We start from the raw sequence: 24,440 nt of genomic DNA, 5'->3' as shown, positions 1-24,440 counted from the left end.
GGAGTAGGAGGGGGGGAGGTCAGAGGGAGAGGTAGAAGGAGGCTCCCCGCTGAGCAGAGAGCCTGACGTGGGGTTTGATCCCAGGACCCTGGGATCATGACCTGAGCCGACGCTTAACTCACTGAGCCACCCAAGTGCCCCTTGATTAATTTTTTTAAGTCAAACATGTTCCTATCACCTCATTAGTATTTAACAACCTATAACACTACAGTAAAACAAGAAATCTTTTAAAGTAATCCTTTAGAAATCTTGAAAATAAATGGGAAAAGTGCTTAAGAATAAGTGATTCTGCAAATATCAGTAGTAGTAAAACTGAAACTAAAAGGACATATAAGGATTGAGAGTGTGGAATACTTGGGAATAAACCTAACTAAGGAGGTAAATGACTTTTATATTGAAAACTACAAAATATTGAAAGAAATTGAAGAAGACACAAATAAATGGAAAGACATGTGTATTTATGGATTGGAATACTTAATAATGTTAAAAATAGCCATAGTACCCAAGACAATCTACAACCAATGTAATCCCTATCTAAATCCTAATAGCATTTTTCACAGAAATAATAACAATCCTAACATTCATATGGAAAGACAAATACCTTGAATAGCCAAAATAATCTTGAGAAAGAACAAAGCTGAAGGCATCACACCTTCTGATTTCAAAATATATTGTAAAGTTACAATAATTAAAATAGTTTGTACAGGCATAAAGACAGACACAGCTCAATGGAACATGATAAAAAGTCCAGAAATAAACCCAGGCATGTATTTAATTGATCTTTGGCAAGATTACCAAAAATACCCAATGGGGAAAGGACAGTTTCTTCAGCAAATAGTGTTGGAAAGACTGGATATCCATGTGTTTTCCTACCACAATTTAAAAAAAAGAAAAAAAAATGAGAATGTGGATGATCTGTTCCTATTGTTTAATTGGGTAGTTGGGGTTGGTGACTAAAAGTCTCATCAGTATCTCCAATTTCCAGTTGTGGTCTAAGGAATGTACATTTTATATTTTGGATAATTAGAATGTATAAAATTAGTTCAAGTTCTGAAGAATTATTGGCTTCAAATGCCTTCACTTCCATTTAGCTGTATGAACCTGTGTTAAGTCATTACTTGTCCATGATTCAGTTTCATTATATTCAAAATCTGGATCATAACAACTAATTTGTAGTGGTATAAGGAGCTTATCACAATGCCTGGAACATAGCAAATTCTTGTAGAGCAAATTCAATAGAAGTAACTTATAAAGAAGCTGTTGATATTTGCTGACAATGATGTCGGGAAGAGATTCTTTCATTTTCTGTTGTCTATCCCTTCCTTTCTGATTCTCTTTCCTTCCTTCCTTCTCTTTTGGTGATTTTTTTTTTCCCCTGGGGGCAGTATTTTAATCTGTCTTCTATTTCTGCCAAAGAACCTATGTAATTGTACCTTTCTTCTGGGTATTATTCGCAAAGCAGGTGTAAAAGTGCAGCGCAATATAATTTAGTGAAAACCTAATTTTAGGTATTGGATTTGGGCTTCTCTGTGTGAGTGGATCCAGCAGTGTCCTCACACACACTTGTCAAGCTGTGGGAAAGAACCTTGGCCAGCAGAGAATATGACCATGAAGTGAAAAGGAGTCAATTTTCTAATGTCTCATATTTGAATTAATTTGAGTTTTTTTACTTAAGGATTTAAATTAGTATTTAAGTTAGTATTTAAATCAGTATTAGAATAAGTAAATGTGTTCTTATAATTGTTGAACAGGGTGAGGTTTTCTTTGGGCTCATTTAGAGTAGATGCAAAAGCCATTTTGTCATTTTGGAGCATAAGGTCCAAAGACCATCTGGAGAATTTACCAAAATGAAAAGCATGCAGCACAATTTGGATTATATACTTCTATTAAATATATGAAAGAATCTACCTGATCTTTCCTATCTTCATCATCTCTAAGGGTTTTTTTATTATATAACTGTTCACTAAAACAGGAATAAAATTACTAGACATTGCAAATATTCCCAAGTAAAACTATTTTTAAAAAAATCATAACAATCCATGTCAAAGCTCCATTTACAAACATCAAAGAAATTGAAAAAAAAATCTTTTATGTTGAATTGTAATGTTCTTGGAAAGTGTATGGATATTAGGAAGCCTCCGAAAACAAATGTTATAGACAACCCGATATTCTTACCAAACTCCGAGGAAAATTTCTAAGATCAACTGACAAGCTTGGAGTTAAGGAGAAAGGGGAAAAAAAGAAACATTTGGAGGGAAGAGTAATGAGAATTTTGAAAAGAAAAAAGGGAGATGAAAGAAAATAAATGATTTTAATTGTTTATGGTAAATCATGGTGTATGACTTGGGATGCTAATTTCATAAGCCATTTCCCTACCATTGGTATAGGTCTTGTATCTTGGCCTTTTAGCAGCTTTCTGTATTAGATTCTCTAATGCTAGGTATTCTTCTAGGTCCTTGACTTGTGTTAACACATATACTCCTTCTTACAAAGTAATGTGTATGGTTCAGTTATTATCCCCATTTTGCTGAAAGGAAACTGAGTGACAAGGGTTTAAGTGCCTTGTTCAAGGTCCCACAATGAGGGAGTGATAGGGCCAGGATATGATAAACTCAGTCAATCTGATTCTAGAATTTGTGTCACCCTCTCTTATGCTAGACCTTTTTTCAGGCAGGAAGACTTTAGGCAAGATGTATCCATTCTTTGGGGGTGCCTGGGTGGCTCAGTGGGTTAAAGCCTCTGCCTTCAGCTCAGGTCATGATCTCAGGGTCCTGGGATCGAGCCCCACATGGGGCTCTCTGCTCAGCAGGGAGCCTGCTTCCCTTCCTCTCTCTCTGCCTGCCTCTCTCCTTACTTGTGATCTCTGTCTGTCAAATAAATAAATTAAAAAAAAAAAAGATGTATCCATTCTTTGGACTTTACCTCATTCAAAAATTGCAATGGGTGATATAAGATTAATGGAAAGCTGTCGTGATCCATGAGTCTGAAAACATGGGAGTGAGCCAAGGAAAACATCAAGAACAGTGAGCATTTTAGAAAACACAGCTAATGATGAAAGACAAAAATAATTGGAATGATTGAGCCTTTGAGAAAGGGACGAGTTTTTTCTAATTATGTTCATGGAATAATAGTGGTAGAAGTTGTACTAGGAGTAGACAGTGGTGCCCATCTTAACTTTATTTCTCCGGAGACATTCTGTTTATGTTTCAGCAAGAAAAATATTTTTGCCTAAAGCTTGTGACATTTTCAAATTTGCAACGGAAACTGCATAAAATCTTTTTCTTGGAAAGTTAGAAGGGTAGGAGAAAAATCATGACTCTGCTGTTTACTATCTATAAAAGCTTAGCTGAGATTTTTAATTTCTTTGAGCCTGTGTTTTCTTGTCTACACAAGGCGAGGAACAGTGATACATACTTATGAAGTTGATGAGGATATTGAGTTATGGCAATAGGGGCACTTAGCATTCTATTGAGCACCTACTTAATCCTGGAAGTCATTATTATGATTACTGTTACAACTTTTATTCCCTGAGGTCATGGTGAATCCTTCGACATGCATTTTGGTCCTCTAAATTTCCATGTATTCAAGTGTGGCTATATTTACACAGACAACTTTTGTTTAAGACAAAGATGCAAACAGAAACAGTAAAAGCATTTCATGATGTGAGTTCACATTGGCCATCCACATTTGAATTTTTATATCAGTTATGATTATTAATTAAGAATGATCCTATTTGAATGCTACGATTCCTTAGAAGCCTATGAAATCTTATTTTGTTAAGAAGTTTTAAACCAAGGGAACATGCACACAACCTTGTATATTGCATTGCAGCCTTTTAAGACTGAAACATAAGTAAGCAAAGGTGGCTTTATTTGACCTTTGGGTTGATAGATAATGCTGTCATTTATTGTAAAATTAGAATTCTTGACAATATTTCCACACCAACTCCTAGACTATGTACCAGTGGCCCCATACAAGCCAAATATACAAACAAATAATTACAAGACATGCTACTCTCCTTTGCTTTTGTACTCCCTAGTCTAGGAAAGATTTGTAAAGTTAGGTTAGCAGCATTAAATATAAGCAGAGTTAATTAAATTAAATTAAATTAAGCAGAGTTAAATATATAACATTTTTCACTCATTACTTATTTCCAGTATCTTAAATATCATAACATATGGATAGTATTTCCTACTGTATTAAGTTACTATGGATAAAATTTTAAATCACTTTCTCCTCTTTGCCAGAAGAGACAAAGGAAGATGAAACCCAAGTATGTTATTCCCTGAGAGCAAGATTTAAATTGCTTGAATAATGAATGTTCATCAATGGCAGTTTGGTACTTTAGTTTTTGTAATTTTGATCCCCTCTGAGATTCAAAATGGTCGTTTTTATAACTTGCACCTTATTTGTTTCTTATACCAAATATTGACCTTGAACATATTACACTTATAGTATGTCCTACCACAGTGTAAGCTCTTTGAAGGCAGGATTTTGTCAAGCTCTTTACAGCACCCAGAACAGTACTCATCTAAAATAGGCATGCAGTCCTTACTTGTTGAGTGAGTAAGTCAAGGTTTCTCAACCTTGGCACTATTGACAGTCTCTGGATTAATCTTCACTGAGTGCAGCTTTCTCCTGTGTTGTAGGATGTTGAGCAGTATCCTTGGCCTCCACTCTCTAGATGCCAGCAGGTGCCACAGCATCTTCTATTCCTCCCCACCCAGCTGTGACATATTAAAATGTTTCTGAACAATGCCAGGCGTGTCATGGGGGAGGGAAGGGCCCAAATCACCCTCTGTTGAGAACTGCTGCAGTAAGCGAATAAATTACTTTGACAGGTCAAAGGAAGTCTTCATAACTATAGGTCCCTGTCAAAAACAAAAGAATTTGGAAACTGATAAACATAATTAATATGGGCCACTAAAATGGATCACTAATGTCCCACCCCAGCTGACATGATTGTTGAGCCAATGTGATAATCTGTTACAGTAAAAAAGAAGTTATCTTTTGTCCTTTTGTGGCAGAAGAGAAGGCATCACCCTAAGCCAGTGAGAGTAATATTGTGGCAATGTTTACATCACTCCTCCTACCTCTCCCAATCTAGTTCTTTAGGGAACCCAATGTTATTTCCAAGCCTGAAGACAGGGGTTCTAACCCCCAAAGTCTACAAGATATTTAACATTGCAAATGTGATATGGAACTCTGGGTTATTTTGGTGATGCAGCTGTTGGAAGCTCATACATTTCTGGAACGTGAAAAGCATCCTGTGACAATGTGCAATTGTTGCCTAAGCTATGACACATTTGCCATTTGCCACAATTCTGGCTTCCTTCACATGGTGTTTGGAGGACTGGAAAAATCTGCCACCGTATTAGGGAGGAGAAATGTTGAGTGCAAAGAAAGACCCAGGGGGAACTGGCTCACACTTCAACTGTGCCAAGTTCTCAGCTCAAATGAAATGCTAGTGGGCAATATTTTAAATTAATCACTCTTTCTGTCTAAAGAGATATGTTTAAGAAGTTTAATGCTTACATTTAAACAACCTTGGGCAAGTTACCTAGACTCTCCAGGCCTGAAGGCACTATCCATAAAAGAGGGGATTGCGGTCATGTTAAAATGATGTATTTAAAACATGTAGCACAATGCTTGGCATGCAGTAAGAACTGAATTGATAAAAACTATTATGATAATTAACATCATTATTAAACATAAGCAGGGGATGTTATAGCCATAAGGTAGTTGATGGAAAGAGCAAAGATACACGGACAACCAAGTCATACAGGTTCAGGGGGAATCATGGCTCAGTTATGTATTAGCTGTGTGAAACTTTTTTTGAAAGATTTTATTTATTTGAGAGATAAAGAGAGAGAGAGCGAGCACAAGTGGGTGGAAGGACAGAGAGAGAGGGAGAAACAGATTTCCTGATGAGCAGGAGCCCGACTGGGGTTTCATCCCAGGACCCTGAGATCATGACCTGAGCTTAAGTCAGACGCTTAACTGACTGTACCACCCAGGCACCCCTGTGTGAACGCTGTCACAAATCAACCTAGGTTATGTCGTGTTGTAGTAACAAAAGACTTAAAAATCTCCAGTACTTGAAACTCAAATGCATTTCTTGCTCAGCCCCATGTTCATAAAGTCCAGTTGCCATGCTAATGGCATGGTAATGCCAGCACCCAGGCTGTCCCAAGAACCTTTGCGTCATACATTGTATTCATTGTGGTGTAAGAAAATAAACAAGATGGCAAATCACTAAGAGGTTCTTAAAACTCCTGCCCAGAATGCACCCATCTCCTCTGCCCACATTTCACTGGCCAAAGCAAATGAAATGGTAACTGCTGAATTCAGAAAGGCAAGGATATATAGAGGGATACTGCAGAAAGTGGCAAGACAGTGCTACAATTACCCAGGCTTCCACTGAGGATCCCTGAGCTTTCGTCTCTGCTTTTTCAGAAGTGTGGGCATTGAGAAACATGACTAATACCTGTTTTGAGATTATATCGTGCCAAACTGCCTTAGATATGTTATCTACAAAATCTCATGGAGTCCTGACAACAAGCAACTAACCCAAGGTAGATGTTGTGGGCTCCATTTTACAGACTAAAAAAACAACTGAGGTCTTGAATAGGCTAAGTAACTTCACAGGTTAAGATAACATTTATACATTGTAGAGCACACACTAAGTACTTGATAATTTAATTCCCTTCCCTGGCCCTTGTTAAGTTGCATAATAGCTTATTTTTGCAACAACTGTTTGCAATTGTTTTAGACTATCTGTATGTAGGAAGAGTAATAGGAACAAAAGTGGCTGACTGCAGATGGTGCAACTAGCCCTTTGGAGTTCTTACTACATTTCTAGTTTTCTCTCACAAAATCCATGGGCAGGGGACATGTACTCTGGAGGTGCTCTTTATTCCTCATGTTTGGTTTGCTGTCTCCCCTTAGCGGTCTCCTAACTATTCATTTCCATCTTCATCCCCTGCTCTTAAATATTAGTCGCCCCACTCCCCTCCCCAAACTCCAAACCTTTTTGGCACATCTTTGTAGTAAACAGATGGGGTATCTGTGTTGCTGGGAGACCACTTCATATGTGGAATCCTGTCCAAAGCGAGTGAGAAGGAAGGGGGCATATCAGCAAGATGATTTAGTGGCTAAGCACTCTTCCTCCTCTTCTCTTTTTCTGACTCTTAGAATTCAGCTCTGGCTTCATTCTCTGTTAGTTGTTTAAACTAGAGCAGACCACTTCCCTTCCATGAGCCTCAATGTCCTTATCTCTAAAATGAGAATAATAGCATACTAACCCACGGGGGGTTTTGTGAATCCGTGAAGTAATGTTTATAAAGCCCTTAGCACAGTTCCTGATTCACAAAAGGAACTCAATTGTTTTGTTGTTATCTATTATTTTCGGCAAGGTTAGCGGCCCAAGGGAGGGAAAAAAGTATGGGTTTGGGAGCCAAAGGCTCAGTACTATTTATAATGATTTTCAGGAGCTTCATTTGGGGGTTATTTCTTCGGGCAAAGGATCTCAGTGGAAAAGGATGAGCTACAGAGGAACTTGAATTTCAATCCCTGTTTGATCCCTCATGAGCTGTGTGGTATACCTTGGCTAAATCAGACTCTGTAAGTCTCTTTTTGACCTTTAAGTGGGCATGGTAACTTGCTCCTGACCTCACACAGTGACCCCGAGAATTACCCGTTTGAGGCAATGGCCCATATTCAAGATGACTCTGTTCTCCTCTCTCCCCTCTAGCTGCGTCCGTCGGTCCTGATTCCCTTCTAGTGCTGGGGGCAGGCGCCGTGTTACCCCGTTCCCCGAGGCACCCCCGCACCTGGCGCTGCCTGGCCACGCGGAGGGCGGCCCCTGAAGGCGTGTGCGAACCCACGAGTCAACAGGCTTGCTTCGGTGTTCGGAAGTCAGGGGACCACACACATGTGCCCAGGTAAGGGGTGGGTGCCCTTCTCTTACCTGCAACCCTTTCTTCAGTCTGGAAACCACGCTGCTGATGGAGCCAGCCGGCTTTCCCCGCCCTCCAGCCCCGAAGTTTCCCCGGAGCCCGAGGGGACGGGCGCGCGCGCCGGAGGCTGCCCGGAGTCTGGCGCTCGGCGTCGCCCGCCCCCCGCCCTCCCCTCCCGGCAGCAGCTGGCCAATGGCAGCCCTCGCCGGGCGCTCCCTCTCCCGCCGCCTCTCCCCCTCCGCGCCCCCTCCCCGCCGCCCCACTGGCTCGGCTCGCCGCCCCGGAGCGCAGGCTTCGCGGAGCGCACGGCCCCCCGAACGTTAGCCAGCCCGCGCGGGCCCCGCTCTCCCCGATCCCCGCCGCCTGCCCGCCCCGGGCCTCGCCCCTCCGGCGCTCCCCGAAGCGGGGCTTCTGGCCCCGAGGACAACGCGGCGGCGCCCTCCGAACTTCATCCGAAAGGAAGAAGACCGCGCGGGGGCGAGCGATGGACCCCGTGAGTCAGGTAGGGCGGACCTGGGCAGGGCGGCGGGGGCTGGGGGCCCGGCGGTCCGGAGAAGCGCCGCAGCCCCTTCCTCATGCCATCTCTCTCTCTCTCTCTCTCTCTCTCTCTCTCTCTCTCGTGTCGCCCGTCCAAAGCTGGCCTCCGCGGGCACGTTCCGGGCGCTGAAGGAGCCCCTTGCCTTCCTGCGAGCCCTGGAACTGGTGAGTGCGGGCTGTGTGCGGGGAGGGGAGCCGGGCAGCGAGCCGTCAGGTGCGGAGAGGTCGGGAGGGGCGTCCTCGCTCGCGGCCGCCGCAGGCCCTGAGTTCTGCTCCGGGGCTAGAGACCAACCCTCTCCGAAGGTGCGGTTCCGGGCTGGCGGGAACGGGCTGGAGGGACCGAGCGTGGCGGCGGGAGTGTGGACCGGGTTTGCAAGCGCTCCAAGGTGTCATCTCATCTCCCGCGGGCGCACTCGCAAGGGCTGCTGTCAGGAGCCTCCCCGGGAGATGGGAGGTGGGGGGCGCAGCAGATAGGGGAGCCGCCGCTGGGCTCTCGGCCTCACCTGCACTTCTGCGGGGGGCGGGAGTGTGTGTTTGGGGGGTAGGATGGGGGGAGGTATAGGTTGTAGAGGAGGGACTCTCTGAAGGCTGGGCGTCCACTTGGCCAAGCTCGAAAGTTGATCAGCATGGGGACAGCTCTTCACCCGCCCGGACTGGGAGGCAGGAAGCGCTGTAGTCTGCGCCTTCGGGAGCTCCACGGAGGCGCTGGGAGGCTGTGAATGATGTTGGTGGGCAGAGCAGGACTCTTTCCTTCCCTGTTACAATTTCTCTACCCTGGGCACTCTTCGAGGGCTCTAGTGATTTTTCCCAGAAGAACCTCTCCCCAGCCCCCAGTCTTCTCTGCTTAGCTCTCTTCGGACACTGTGCTCTCCGAAGTTTTGTTACTCTTCTGTTTTGTCCACCTTAAAGGAAAACAAAACAAAACACTGTGACAGTCCTATGGCAACCTATTGACAAGGAGTGAAGCACAGAAGCAGTCACACAGGGCCACAGAGCAATGTTGGTGTTGGCTTAGATGATGGTTATCCAGAGTGAAATCTGCAGGTCGCACATTCCCTCTTGCTAGGAGCTCTGAGGGGTAAGCAGAGCTATCTGAACAGAAAGTTCAAAGCCTGTCATGTGGCATTAATCACAGGCCCTACCACTGACTAGCTCGGAAGTTATGTAAGAGCATGCTCTGTCCTCCCAGATCTTAGCTCTAAGGGCTAAGATCTGGCTTTGGCTACGCAACGGTGGTGCATGTTTACATAGATGATCCACAGCCTAATCACATTTGCCTTGTCTGTGGACCTGCATAAAAACGCACAAATATATCAATTTACCATACATCAAGGCAGCATTTGGAAGTCTTGAACCTTGTTCTGGGATGGCCATCCTAAAACAATTTTCCTTACAGCCGGTTAAACAAAGCAAACAGTGCTCCCAGTCTATGAAACTTCCAGTCGGCTTTCTCAGAATTCTGCCTACATTCATTCATTCATTCATTCAGCCATTCAGTAAACATTCCTTGTGGAAGAGCAGAGGTTTTTGATCAAAGTAATAGCTCCATTGCAAGCCATTGTCTCTCAAAACAAAATTCAAAGAATTGTCATCATTTTCTGGTATCTCTTATTGTCTCATATTGTCACTTACCTGACACGTTAATTTGTATTCTTTTCAGTCCTGTGACAACACTATTTCATGTCACTACTCACCACACCGCCTCTGCTGGCATATTTCGGAGTATAGTAAACCTAGATGAATTTGTTTAAAATGCAGACTTCCAGACATCAACTCAAAACATTGGGAAGCTGGGTACCTGGGAATCTGGATTTTAAACAAGATCCCTAAATAATTCCTGTGCACTTTAAATTTGGAGGACCACCACCGTAAGCTATCCAGGTTCCCTCCCAAACTCAAAAGCACTTTTTACCATCAAGCTCTTGCTGTTTCTCCATCCTAACACCCCAAGCCTAGAAAAAGTGTTTGTCTTTTAACCTCAGTTTAAATATTACCTCCGTGATGATTTCTCATATTTGTTTCTTTCCCCTTTCTGTATCCAAAATGGAATGATTCATCCTATTGTTTGGGCTTCCACTACGTTTTATTCGTGAGAATTTATCACACTGCATTATAGTTGTTTTTTTCTTAATGTGTGTGTGGCATGGGGCCGGGGGGGGGGGGCGGCGACCACGGGGTAGGGGTGGAGAGGGAGAGAAAGAGAGGAGGGAAAGAAGAAGAGAGGGAGAGGGAGAGGAATAGCAGAACATTTATTACACCTAAAATATTTATAGTCATCTCTCTCTTCTAGGCCTCTAAGGTTCTAAGGTGGAAGAGCTTTTGCTTGCAAATCAGTGATTAGCTTTTCCTTTATGGAAGAGAAACTGACTAAGGGATTAACCACCCCCCCAAAAAAACCCCAAACTTAAAAAGTCACTTACATTAGTAGATCTACCTTTTAAAAGAGCTAAAAGAGAGAAATGAGAGCAAAGAAATGGAAGAAGGTTCATTACTGAGAAAGCTTAACAGAATGGAGAGAGCCAAGGAAAACATATGTTATGTGTATGCATTGCTGTGAAGAGCTGCTCTGAGGCATCTTTTCTGTAGGAGATGGTGACAGTGAGAGTGATCTCTTAGACAGCAGAAAATTTGTTCTGTTCCTCTCTTGTGTTCCCCACTAGTGCCTTTCACAGTGCTTGGTAAACAGTAAGTGATCAGCAAAAGGTATAAATTGATCATGACAGAGCATAACAATACTCCACTTTCTCCTTTTCTATGGAGAGTAGCTTTAAATTGGTACTCTTTGAAATCTTTGAACCATAATCCTTTTGTTTTTCAGGATTTATGCTATAGAAATAAAAGTGTATGTAGAGATATATATTCAAGGGTATTGACTGCAACATCATTTGTAGAGGAAAGAACTGCAAATAATTAGTAAGTCCATTAATAGGAAAATTGTTACTGTATGATTCACATGTTGTGAAATATTATACTGCCATTAAAAAGAATGAGTTAAATTAATATGCATTGACTTGGAGGTCAGTATATGTAATTGTCTTTGATAAAATTGTCAAGTGCAAAAAAAAAATGGGTTTCATTCTTAATATTTGATAAATTGTTAAATGGAAAAAGGTGGCTTTCATTCTTTGAATCAACTTATTCAATCAGATTTTGAACTAGGTTATAGAACACAATACCATTTTTGTAAAAACAGAAAAAGAGTTGAGCGCCTGAACGGCTCACTTGGTTAAACATTGGACTCTTGATTTTGGCTCAGGTCATGATCTCAGGGTTGTGAGATTGAGCCCCAGGTAGGGCTCTGCACTCAGTAGGGGAGTCTGCTTCTCTCTTTCTCTTCTTCTCCCTCTGCCCCTCCCCAACCCTTATGCTTGCACACGTGCATGTGCATTCTCTCTCTCAAGTAAATAAATTTTTAAAAAATCTTTAAAAAATAGAAAAAGGAAGTATAGTTATGTGTGTATGTATGAGAGACAAAGAGATTTGTCTGAGCATAAAGAAAAACAAATGTATACCACCAAACTGTTAAAATTGATTTTTTTCCCAAAGGATGTAATTTGTGTTGCAGTGGGGAGAGGAGATGGTAAAGGAAAGCTGTGGTATGCATAGGCATATGGATCATAGGCATATCATTTGTCCACAGTTGTGCACATGAGTTATTTTTTAAAATATCTCATATTTTGAATGATGCCTTGTGGACTGACCCTATGCAGTGACATTACTTCTAAAGACAACCTCTGCTTTTGGATTTATAGCCTGAGGGGGAAAATGCACTGTATTTATGTGTTCTTTGCTTAGGAAAGTCCCATGGATACAGTAGATTGAAAGTTCAATGTATAATAGTCAGGCCTTCAAGGAAAACTTCAGCTAATTTCAAAGACCTTCAGGCAAAACTCCCAATTCTTGATCTCTACTTAAGAGAGGTTAGGGACTTCTCACTGTCTTTTGAGTCAAACCCCAAATTTAGGATATAGTCCTGATTCCAGTGGTCTGTTTCATTTATTCCCTGATGATAGAATAGATCCAGCTAATCTCTTAAAACATCATTTGGAAATGGTAAAAAAATTAAATTTACCCTATTTCTTAGACTTACTCTGAAACACTAAGTTGGTAGTGTCCACTGAGAACTTATTTTGCTACTTTAATTCTTTGCCAGTCGGAGAACTTAGGTCGTTGTTGTCATCTTCTTCTTCTTCTTTTTTCCTTTTTAAAAAATATTGTCAGTACATTCTTTCTTCTCTCTGCTATTTACAAGGCTGTGGATATACACCTGTGGGTTTATGTGTAATGGAATGTGGGGACCCAAACATATCTATCATCCAGGACCAGAACTGGTACAGATGTAAGGGCTTCAGTTCTGGACTTCAGTTCTGCAAATGACATTTGGCATAGTCCTCTAATAACACGATGCTGCGGTCCAGATTCCCTCCCTCTAGAAATAACTGCTAGGTCAAATTGCCCGATTCCTCTAATTCTTATTCTTTGACATCATCTCAAATTTTGCCAAACCATTTCTGCAACAACCCTGGACTTCACATTTCCATTCTGCCTTCCCGAAGGAGACCAGCTAATCCAGAGATGCAGTGTATCTGATATATGAGCTGTAGGGCTACTACTTTATTTAAATGAAAGCACCTGCTTTGCGTAATCTTCACCCCTGAATCTAAATTCTAAACTGTGTTTTCCAAACATCATTCTGCTTACTTGATATTAATAACATTTACAATCATGTATAACAAAATAAAGCAATAATATAATATAATGTAATATTACATAATATATCACCATTTTAAACCCCTAATGAGAAAAGTAAGAAGAGCTACTTTTCTCATGCAAGTTTCATATGAGGGACTGCATTTCAGTGCCTTCAAATACATCATCATGTCAAATCTATATGACTAACATTTCCATTTCACCATGAAGCTCGGGGATGTTAACTAACTCCTCAAGAACAAAATTGTAGGAAATGGCAAAGCTAAGATTTGAGCACTCTCCCTCCAAACCATCTTCTCTTAAATGGTATACTTTTTGCTTCCTTCAATGTGACAGGCACCTGCTGTACCTTATTCTTAATCCTCAAAGAAACATTAAAAGGCAGATACTATCCTATTTTGCAGTATTTATCTCACCCACTAAGATATATTTTTGAAGTCTTTTCTGAAAATGCCAAGGAGTGTTTGCATTTAGAGATGAACATAACACACATCAGTTGTCTTGTATATTGTTTTATTTTCTGTTGGTTATTAACTAACAAGATAAAGTTGGTTCTAATTAAAAATTAGTATCTTTTCAATTAAAATACATAGGAAAAGACTATGATTATCAAGCCAATAATTTAATCTTATTTTATGGTCGTTTTTTCTATTTTCTTAAAAAAAATCTGTGTGCATGAGTCAGACAACTCTTTTTTTTCCCCTTAAGTATAAACAAGACAGGGAATTCTAACATACAAGTTATTTAAATTATGAGCAGCAATCTGTCATTGAGGGTCTGATGTAATTTCAGAGCTACATTAATGTGGATTTAATTATAACTTTCCAGCCTCTCAATTAGTGACAAAAATCATATGCAACTGGAATATGAATCAATAAATACACTTTTCATAAAAGAACAACTTCCCAGTATAGTATTGGACTCATCACTTAATGCATTTCCAAGTTTATTAAGACGGTCGGTGTTTGGCCCCACAAATATAGAAACAAAGCAAAATGTATTACTTAAGGATTTGAATCCTGATTTTATTCTTCACCAGCATGGTGAACCTGGACAAGTTATTTAACTTTGCTTGCTTTGTTTTTCTCATTTATAAACTGGAGTGATAATAGTTCTTCCTTCAAAGGGTTGCCATAATGATTAAATGACTTAATGAAAGTAAACCTCTTTGCACAGTGCCTGGGCTGTAAACAGTGCTCGACAAATTCAGAAGATGCTGCTGCTGCTGATGATGATAATGATGGTAAGGATTTGGGTGATTCTGGGGATGATGAAAAAGGAGAAAGTAAAAAATCCATCAAAAAGTAATTTAGAACATTATGGCAACCTCTTGCAATTTAGGGTCTTGTCAAAATTCTGAAGTAGAAAATCTGTGCTCCCCTTGCATGTACCTCTTGGAGCCCCTCTATCTATATACCATACTTGCATGGTTGTTTTGTTTTGTCTTGTTTTGTTTTGTTTCATTCCATAGCGTAAGTGACTCCCCAGGGACTTGCCTTTGGAGTATCTGCATGTCAAAGAACATTGCAGAGAGGCCAATGTTGAAACTAAAGGAACAGGTCTCATGAAAGAGTTACAGGCACTTGGTTCTCAGGTGTCTTTTTGTTAAGATGCAGGGAGAGGCTTTTCCTAATCTTTCTCAAGTCATAATCTATAGACATTGTTTATGTTTAGAAGAGCTACATGTATCCAGCTGAATTCTCCAGGTTGTAGATGAAGGTCCTTATAGGCTCAACCTCAGGCACTTACTAACCACACCCTAATACCCAACTATACCTGGCACTTGGGAGTCTCTCAGGTAGGAGCAGGGTAGCAATCCTGCCCTGATGCTCGAGTAGAGACATTATTCTTAGTTCTGTGTTCCCTGAGAGGATTTATGCCTCTTCCTGATCCAGGTAAGAAAAAAAAAAAAGGGGTCATGTGTTAATGGAAAAAAGTAATAGTCTCCAAAGGAATGTGTGTAGAGAACCATGATTTTCCTTTGAGTCTTCATTTTCTGCAGGCATATATTTGACTTTGACTGTGTTTGTAATTATTCTTGTTCATTCTGTTAGCTTAGCCGTTCTTTGAGAACCTGTTTTCTCAGGTAAATATTGGGGACAGTATCTCTCGGTTCTCATAGTGTTGTAAATTTTAATTGAGATCAAGCATTTAAGACACTTTGTAAACTATTAAATGTCCTCCAAAAGTAAAGATAATTGTGATCCTGATGATAGTTATGATAAAGAATTGCTTTTTTTCCAATCTAAGTGACTCTGGACAGCATAAGATAATTGCCGTAGCATGAAGGTTGAGGCATGAAGTGTGAATGCCTTATCTCTGCTCCCAGAGCGGCTGAGTCCTTCCCAACTACCAACCACCCTCTAAGCCTCTGCTCTAGTCTCTTTGATGTCTTTGGAACCTACAAGAAAAAAATGGTGCTGCCAGTTGAAACTGATGCCTCATCAAAACTTGGGGGGGGGGTGGTCCATCCTCCATCCTCACCCCTTTTAGCTCTCATACTGAAATCTGGTTTCTTGTTCTTGTATACATTTCACATTTCTTAGATGTTTTGGAGGACTGGTGATGGTTTCTTGCTGATCTGATGGACCTTGCACGTGTCTCTTCCTCTGCATATAATACCACCTTTCTCTTCTCGTGCAGTCCCATTTAACTGGCAAATGCCTTTTATCCCTTCAGGTGTCAGCTGAGATGTCACATCTTTTGGGAGGACCTCTCTAAGTAGGCAGGTCCCACCAGAATTCAGCCTCCTGTTGGCTCTCTGAATACATTCTCTAAAACTTGTTTGCATTTTGGCTTCCCAGACATACTAAAGGCTCCATGAAGACAAGGATATTGTTTGTCTTGTTCATCAGTACATTCTAAATATCTAACACAGTGCTTGACACATAGTAAGAACAACTCCAGGGACACTTACAAATCCCTCAAAACATCTGGCAGTAGGTCCTCAGTAAGTATTAGTTGAAGGAAGAGGGAGGAAAAAGAGAGGGAGGAAAGAGAAAAAAGACTGAATAAATGAATCTTCGAGAACACATTGGATGTGGTGTAGATTCCCCTTCCGTGATCTTAGTTGTGAAGAGGAATTGTAAGGACTCCTATAGACATAATTGTTTAGTGTTACTCTTGGCTGTGGAGGAGAGTAACTCACATAAACTAACTCAGCTATTAAAGGAAAGAGGGCAGTTGTAGGCATCCTCACTGCACAGTAAAGGAGGTGAATTCTTTTTTTTTTTTTTTTTGAAGATTTTATTTATTTATTTGACAGATAGAGATCACAAAGAGGCAGAGAGGCAGGTAGAGAGAGAGAGAGAGAGGAGGAAGCAGGCTCCCCGCTGAGCAGAGAGCCTGATGCGGTGCTCAATCCCAGGACCCTGGGATCATGACCTGAGCCGAAGGCAGAGGCTTTAACCCACTGAGCCACCCAGGCGCCCAAGGAGGTGAATTCTTACAGCAACAAAAGTGTGAGGACCGAAACAGGCTCAGGTCTCAGGTCTGGTTTCAAGGCACTGAGTAGAATTGCCTTACCAAGAGTGTTGCCATTACTGTGTTTTGACCACTGTCCTGCTTGCTCTCTTTGTGTGTTCCCTTTCTCTTTCTTATTTAGCTTATTCGTTCCCTGATTCTAATCTAATGTCCTAAGAGAAAGAATGTGATTGGCTTAGTAATAATTTTATCAGGGTGGACCCAGCTATCAGCCCCAGGCCATATCAGGCTATGGATTAGCTATCCATGGATCAAATGTCCACAACTAGTTGTGTCCTAGCCTGAATAAAAAGGATCATGAGATTCAAAACCTGTCTCCCAAGATTATTCTTTCAGGGAAAGAGTGGAAGCGGTAATTCTTGCAATCATGGGCACATTAGACAGAGTGAGATGTTTACATGTGTGGTGGAAGAGTAAATGATTTTTTTTCCACGAGTACATCTTTGATTAAGGTAGCACTAGCAATTTTCTCAAGGAGATGGTATTGCATCTTTGAGATCTGGGGCCAGAATTCCTGGAATTCTCTATGATACGATCATTTGGTGGATTCACGTTGATGATGTTATTCAAGGGATGTACACTTGGCCCTTCAGCACAGAAGGCTCTATGAGGTTGTGCCATCTTGTTCATCACCTCCTCCTGAAAGGAATGATGAGGTTTTGCCTGTGATTAGATAATCCACTTGTGAAGGAAAATGTATTCCCTCAAACTGCATGAACTTCATCTTTATTCATATACTGGTAGGTTAATTGAGCTTGGGCCCTTAATGTTAGAAAACTAATTACTAAGTTAATTATTTCTTGTGTTTATTCATGTGGTAGAAAACAGAAACACCCTAATGTATACTGTTTTTTAGTGTAATATTCTTACCCCAATTAAATTTTTTGTCCTGAATATTTGACTCATGGAAGAGTCATTGGCTTGCCTGGTGTGATAGATGCTGTTTGAGGGAGGGGAGGAGAGGAATTGGTTAACACGCAAGAATCACCATGAAAAAAGGAGCTAGGGCTGTGGCATGAGCCTAATGCTGGAAAACTGGCTCTTCTTTCTAGCCATTGGAAGTGGAGTTGACTACATAATCCTGTGGCTCCTTGGGTCCGCAGTCATCAAAGGAAGAGTGTAAGAGTCATGTTTTTTGGTTGCCAGTAGGGTTAAGTAATTTAATATTTGCAAAACCCCCATCAGAGTGTCTGGTCCATACTAAGGGTTCCTAACTGTATCTAAAGAAGAGATTGTTAAACATGATGGTATGTTATCAACAAATGCACTTAACATTTCTAGGACAGTATAAAGTTTGCTCAGTTTACACTTGCCATATCAGTTTTCATTTCTATTATTATTGCTCTGTTGGAAGAACATTGTGAGATGATCATAAAATATATACAATTAATAGGGATACGAATACATAGAGATAAGCACTTTGCTAAATGCTATAATGAATTATTTCATTTAATCTCACAATCATCTTTGAAGGACCAAGCAATAACTCCTTTTGACAGATGAAGAAACTGAGGCCTGGAGAGATCCAACTACTTGTTCACAGTCATCTAGCTACTAAGTGATGGAGCCAGAATTTGAACCCAGTCCATTGGATGCCAGACCTCTTCATCTTAATCATTTTTTCCATTTTACCTCTCATTAATTGTGATCACTAACTGCCCCCAGCTCTTAAAATTAAATGATTTCTCCAGTGGAAACAGTAGGAACAATATATATCATTCCTTCTTAAAGTCATGTCTTCTCAATCCCAATTCAGGTCCCTTTTTGCTCATGCTGCCAGAACACACAAAAAATTTCAGTACCCCCTGTAAGGACAAGGAATGTCCAAACCCACCCAGGAATTTTTCTATTCCTCAAAAATACTCCTATTCCCTGAGAAAATTTCACTGATCTTGTGTATCTTTTCTAACAAAATCTTTATTCACTGATCTGTTATATAAAGAAATTCAAGTTCAGGAATGTGTTGTGAAAACATGCTTATGAAGTTTCTATAGGATGCAGAAAGGATCTGGATATTTAGAAAGATGTGAACACTTAAATTCTTTTTTAGACACCTGAAAAATTACTCAAGTCAAATAGTTTCCATTGTGGATATAGAAGGAGCAAACAAATTTTGTCTGCCCTTTGTGTGTATGTGTGTATGTGAGCTGCCATTCTTTGGATTTGCTGTTTTGAAGGATTTATGTGCCAAATGAAAAGACATACCCCCTATGGCTTTAACAAGAAGTGCTCACATATCCATCTGGTCTACCATGAGACTGCCTGGCTGTGCTCTCATGCCCTTAATTCACCTGATGGTTTTGCCTGCACCTGATAGACAGTTGGCATTCTCCTGGGCTCCTTCCTGGGAGCCAGAAGAATTGAGAAAGCAGAAGGTTTAGATTGGAAGAAAGAGTGATACCAGGAAATTACTAGGCATGAGCCCATGATCTGAGTGAAGAATGGAGATCCCAGAGATATTTAAATTGAAAAATGAGGTAGCTGAATGAGCGGGGATTATGATGATGACTTAGAGTGTGTTGGCTTTAGAGCAACAAGCTTGGGTTCAATTGCAGAACTTGGGTGTGTTCATGGGCAAATCCATTTTACTGAACTTCCAATTTCTAGGGATTTTACCTATATCAAAAATATGCTTACATGATGAAAATGAATTAATGCCTGAAAAACTTTGGATGAATCCCTTCATCTCCTTGAGATGTAAGATGGGGATGATATACTTAATGCAATGTTTTGAAATAAAATGAGCTAATATGCATGAAAGTTCCTATCAGAGGACTCAGTGTTGTTGAGGGCTCAAAAGGCTGATTATCGCAGATTCTAGAAAACGAGAGCTCAGGTATCCAGGGAATCTTCCCTGTTAAGTGCCATAGCTGGTGTGTTACCCTTAATGTTCATCTCTAGCTGCAGCTGTTTGAGGAAAGGGGGGAGGCTTATTTGCATGTTTCATAATCCTCTACTAGAATTTATGTAAGAACTTTTGTTGGCAGAATCACATTGCAAATTCTATTTATGAAACAGTTGAAAGCAAAAGCACAATTATTATATATGAATTTGGAATTTATCTTAAAAGACATGTACTTCATTGGTTTATTAAAAAGAATATGTGTGAAATTGTTAGTGGTATTAAACTCTAGCTGTTCTAAGGGAAACCACTAAATTTATCTGTTCACAGGAGGTAAATTTGAAGTGTAAATATTATACCTTCTCTTCTTTTGAAGGTACTTTAAATTGCTGGCTGATTTGTTTGTGTCTTTTAATGTATGGCTTTATTTGCTACATTTCCTTCATTTGGTAACATAGAAAATACTTGGGTTTGATTGTCAGCTCTGTGACTGACTTGGACATACTTACCCTCTCTGGTCCTTTCATATTTATATGAGTGAAAATCATGATAACTAGCAGGCAGAACTACTATGTTCATTAAATGAGATAACATTTGCAAAAAGTGATGACATATAGCAAGCATTCAACAAATACCTCTTTTCTTTCCTTCTTTCCGTCAATGTATAGAGGTAATAAACTGGAAAATTCACAAGTGTAATTTTTTTTTCTAGATGTTCATAGATATTTTGCCTCCCTCCCTCTCTTTCCTTCTCCCTCTCTTTCTCATATGTGCACACATGCATTCTTCATGCTGAAGGCCATAAAGATCTGGTCTACGTAACCCAAATGAGTTTGAGTGGGATAGTAAAATTTGGCAGGTGTGGTTGGCAAGGAAAGAATGATTAGACTGGACTGTCAAGTCTGAGATCATTGTCCCAGACACGTTGGAGCCCCAGGCTGCCTGCAGGCTTTGGCCAGGTGACCATGAATTTGAGAAGCTGTTTTCCAAAAGGAATAGCATACTTCTTTGTTTTAAAAAAGGACAAAGCTCTCGTAGATAGTGGGAGTTCACTGTAATGGCTCTTAAAGAAATGATCTCTTGCTAGGTGTCAGGCTGTATATGTCAGTGCTACCTAATTATATACATAATTTCATTAATACCTTAGAGTCACCTTGTAAGGTTCCTTGCCCAAAGTTACAGAAATTATAAGTAAATGACCAAAGAAGGATTTCAAACCATGTCTATCTGACCTGCTGCCTCCTCTGTGCCTGCCATGATCCAAACATACTGAGTATATATGTCTTCTAGGTGGATTTTTTGACATGTTATTTGGAAGCCATTTTATTTATAAGTCATATATTTTATTAATTTAAAATCACAAACACTAGTAAATAAAAATTACCATTATCCTTCTCCTGAGAGATAACTAATAGTGACATTTTGAAATATGTTTTTGTTCATGTAAATTTTTTCCTCCAAAAATGATTTATGTTAGTTTGATAGGGCTGACAGAGCACCACAAAGTGGGTGGCTTAAACAACAGAAACTTATTGTCTTATACTTCTGGAGGCTAGAAGTCCAAGACAAAAGTGTGGATAGGGTTGGTTCTTTCTAAGAGCCTTAATGGACAATCTGTTCCATATATCTCTCTCGTAGTTTCTGTGGTTTACTAACAATCTTTGGTGTTCTGTAGCTTGTAGATGATACATTGCCTCCATTTCAGCCTCTTTCTTCACAGGTGTTCTCCTATTGTCTATGTCCAAATCCCCCCCCCCCTTTTTTTTTAAGATTGTATTTATTTATTTGACAGAGAGAGAGATCACAAGTAGGCAGAGAGGCTTTAAAATTTTTTTTTTTAAATATTTTGTTTAAATTTTTCCCTTTTTATATGACACCAGTCATATGGTATTATAGCCCATCCAACTGCAGTCTGATTTCATCTTAACTGCAATGATCCTGTTCCCAAATAAGGTCACATTCTGAGATACGAGGAGAAAGGACTTCAACATATGAATCTTGGGTTGGGGTGTAGGGTATGGACACAATTCAACCCGTAACAAACAGGTCTTGAAATAGACATGGTTTTGTCACCAGTTTTGTTCCCCTTGTCTATCACAAATGTATTTCCATATCACTAAATCAAATGTCTTTCTCCATAATTTTTTGGCTACATATTATCACACTGTATGCCTGTCCTTAGAAATTATTTAACTAAATCTAATTTATGTACTTTTCCAGTGTGTACATATAGTACTTTTAACCTCCAAAACCCAGCCCTTCCTTCAAGATAACTGGTTAGTATACTTCTGTTACTACTAGCTTAATTTCTTGATGTAGAATTTCTGGTTCAAAAGGTTATACTTTTTTAAGATATTTGAAACAGTTGTCCTCCCATGAGGTGGCACAAGTGTGGGCATTGTCATTTAAACATTTTCCAATTTTATAGATGAAAATGAAATCTTGATCATGTACTTTAATTATGCATTGAAATTGAGCATTTTTAACAAGAATTACTTATATTCTTATTTTCTTTTGGAAATATTTTAGTGAACAGAATGGATTTGTAAAATGATAGCTGTGATCGCCAAATTCATAGTGCTGTTCACATGGACCTTTCTATAAGGTGCTGCCTTAAACTTTCTAGGTCATTGTACTACTTCACCATTTGGAAATTATTTAGGTTGTTATACTCTGACTTGGGTAGAGAGGCAAATAGTAAGCCATCCTTTCTCTGAATTATTATGTAAGAATAGATTTATGTAATTTTTAGAATGCCCACAATAATTACTATTATTATAAATCCCTTATAATATTGTTTTATAATATAAATTTTATTCTATTTGCATTTTATTTATTTATTTACTATTATTTACTATTAATGTCAAACTTCTTTATTATAAATAACTTATTATTATTTTCTTTAAATGATACTCATACGTGTTGGTGCATATTCAGTAGCTTTCTGAAAAATGAAGCTCATGTATATGTGTGTAGTGACTCATGTATACAAATTCATACCATACCTTCTTTGGGTTTGAGACACTTGGAACATTAATAATTCTTTTGAGGGAAAGGCAGAGTGGATAGAATGTTACTGCATCATGGCTCTTGATTGTGGAATGGCCTATCGATAAAGTAAAATAAATTCAGCAGCTGCCTGATGCCAAGGACATTTATTTCCTCTCTTTCTTGGATCACAGTCCAGACCACACTTGCTATCCACAGCATTAACATTATGGATACACTCTGCCTGTGACTTACATATGGCTATTTTGGTCCACCTTGGCCTCTCTGTGAATTAAAATAACAGCTGTTAGCATTCATTGTCTACTTACTGAGCTCTAGGCAGAGCACTAAGAGCTTTCTGCGTGTTATGCCCTTTAATTCTAACAGCCTGTTAGAATGTATACACAATTATTTTCCCATGTTTAAGCAAAGAATCTGAGCCTTAGAAAAATAAATAACAGTTAAGGGTGTACAGTTGATAATAGAAGAGCTGAGATTTGAACCTAGGTCTTCTGTGCCTAAAAAGACTCTGAGTGCTTAACCTAGCTGTAAAAGAGGAAGAAAAGTTCCGATTCTCTCCCAGGGACCAGCTCCCTATGGGAAGAACCATCCTAGCCAACAGGTCTGTCCTCCACAGCTGTAAGTGAGCCCAGGCTACACCTGAAGGACCAGCCCCACCATTTAACTTGTACCTGCCAGGGACATCAAGGTAGTGGTTTGACTGAACCTACTTATTTGTCTCTATTAGGTGGTAAATTTTGTGATGGGCAGGCAAGAGAAAAATTCTAAGTTCTCTTTGCAGTTCAAAGCCAAGTACTTTTTTAAAGTTTTTTTTTTTTTTTTTGAGACTACTTGATAAAACAATAAATAAAAGGATGGTTTCAGTTTGCTTTGAGCTGATCTCATTTGATCTTCTCTTTGTTTATTTTATTTGTATAAATTAGAACCACAGTTGCTTAGGCAAATGATGGAAATATAGTTAGAAAGAGGCATAGGACTGGATGCTTCCTGCCTTTTCAGTTTGTCAGTAATCTCTCTACCACTCTTTAAATGATAACCATCTGCTTGTAAAAATGCAAAGATCCTTGAGATTGCCAATCTTTTGTTTTATGGATTTGTTTCGTGAAACACTCAGTTTCTTCCCCCATATTGGTTTGCCTGCCTTTGAAGAACACGGAAAATATGCCCAAGGCCATTTGGCTGGTAAATATGGGGGCCAGAATGCAAACCGGGTCTGCTGGGGACCAGGCAGATAATGTGTGAGGAAGCAGGAATCGGGCAGCCGTAAGAAGCAGCACTAGTGACAAGAGGTGTTGCCACACTGGAATATGGATTTCTGCTGAGAGGAACAGCTGTGTCTTCACCAGCCAATTCTTGCTGAGTGGAACCACAGACCCATTGTGTCCAGATATTTCTACTTTTCTTGAGAAAACAGAAATAGGGATTTGGGTGCTAATCTTGGGATGTCTTAATGGCGGAAGTGTCTTCCATTTTTCAAACATTAAAATAGCCATGTTTACAGAATAAACAAAGATTGGTTGATTTGTGAATATGGCCCATAGTCTCCAGTTTGTTCCTACCACACCACAGTGTCCCGTCACCCTGGAGGCTTTGTCTCTGCACCCTCAAGGACCTGGCCTAGTTCTCTTCTTGCACAAGAGGTTTTCAGGAGCCATTTGTGGGATGGATGGATGAATAAGAACTTTGGTGTTCAGAAATTAACCCTAACTTGGGGTTTTTGAAATTAATGGAATTTAGTGAGTCCACACATTCCTTTTGCCTTTCCTCAGATAAGACAAAATATGTTACCCTAGATATAAAAAGCATGAAAATAGAGGGACTATTCTCAGGCCAAAATCTTAATGGAATGGAGGCAGTGGCTCATATTGTTAGAGTAGGCAGTTAGTTATGATCTAACCTAA

At 40.0% G+C, this 24,440-nt stretch overlaps 1 protein-coding gene across 1 annotated transcript in view; it reads left to right on the top strand.

Moving 5' to 3' along the window:
• Positions 1 to 8,442: 8,442 nt before the first annotated feature.
• SYNPR (synaptoporin) overlaps positions 8,443 to 24,440 on the top strand; it is a gene marked incomplete at both ends in the record, with an annotated part of 313,384 nt that continues 297,386 nt past the window's right edge. The window contains 2 exons of the mRNA XM_080810440.1: positions 8,443 to 8,460; positions 8,595 to 8,660. Coding sequence (XP_080666566.1) covers positions 8,443 to 8,460; positions 8,595 to 8,660 — 84 coding nt within the window. The remainder of the gene's footprint in view (positions 8,461 to 8,594; positions 8,661 to 24,440) is intronic.

The sequence above is a fragment of the Martes martes genome, assembly GCF_963455335.1.
Source record: "Martes martes genome assembly, chromosome: 1".
NCBI lineage: Eukaryota > Metazoa > Chordata > Mammalia > Carnivora > Mustelidae > Martes > Martes martes.
The sequence above is the reverse complement of the archived record's forward strand: the minus strand, read 5'-3'. Positions and strand labels throughout refer to the sequence as shown.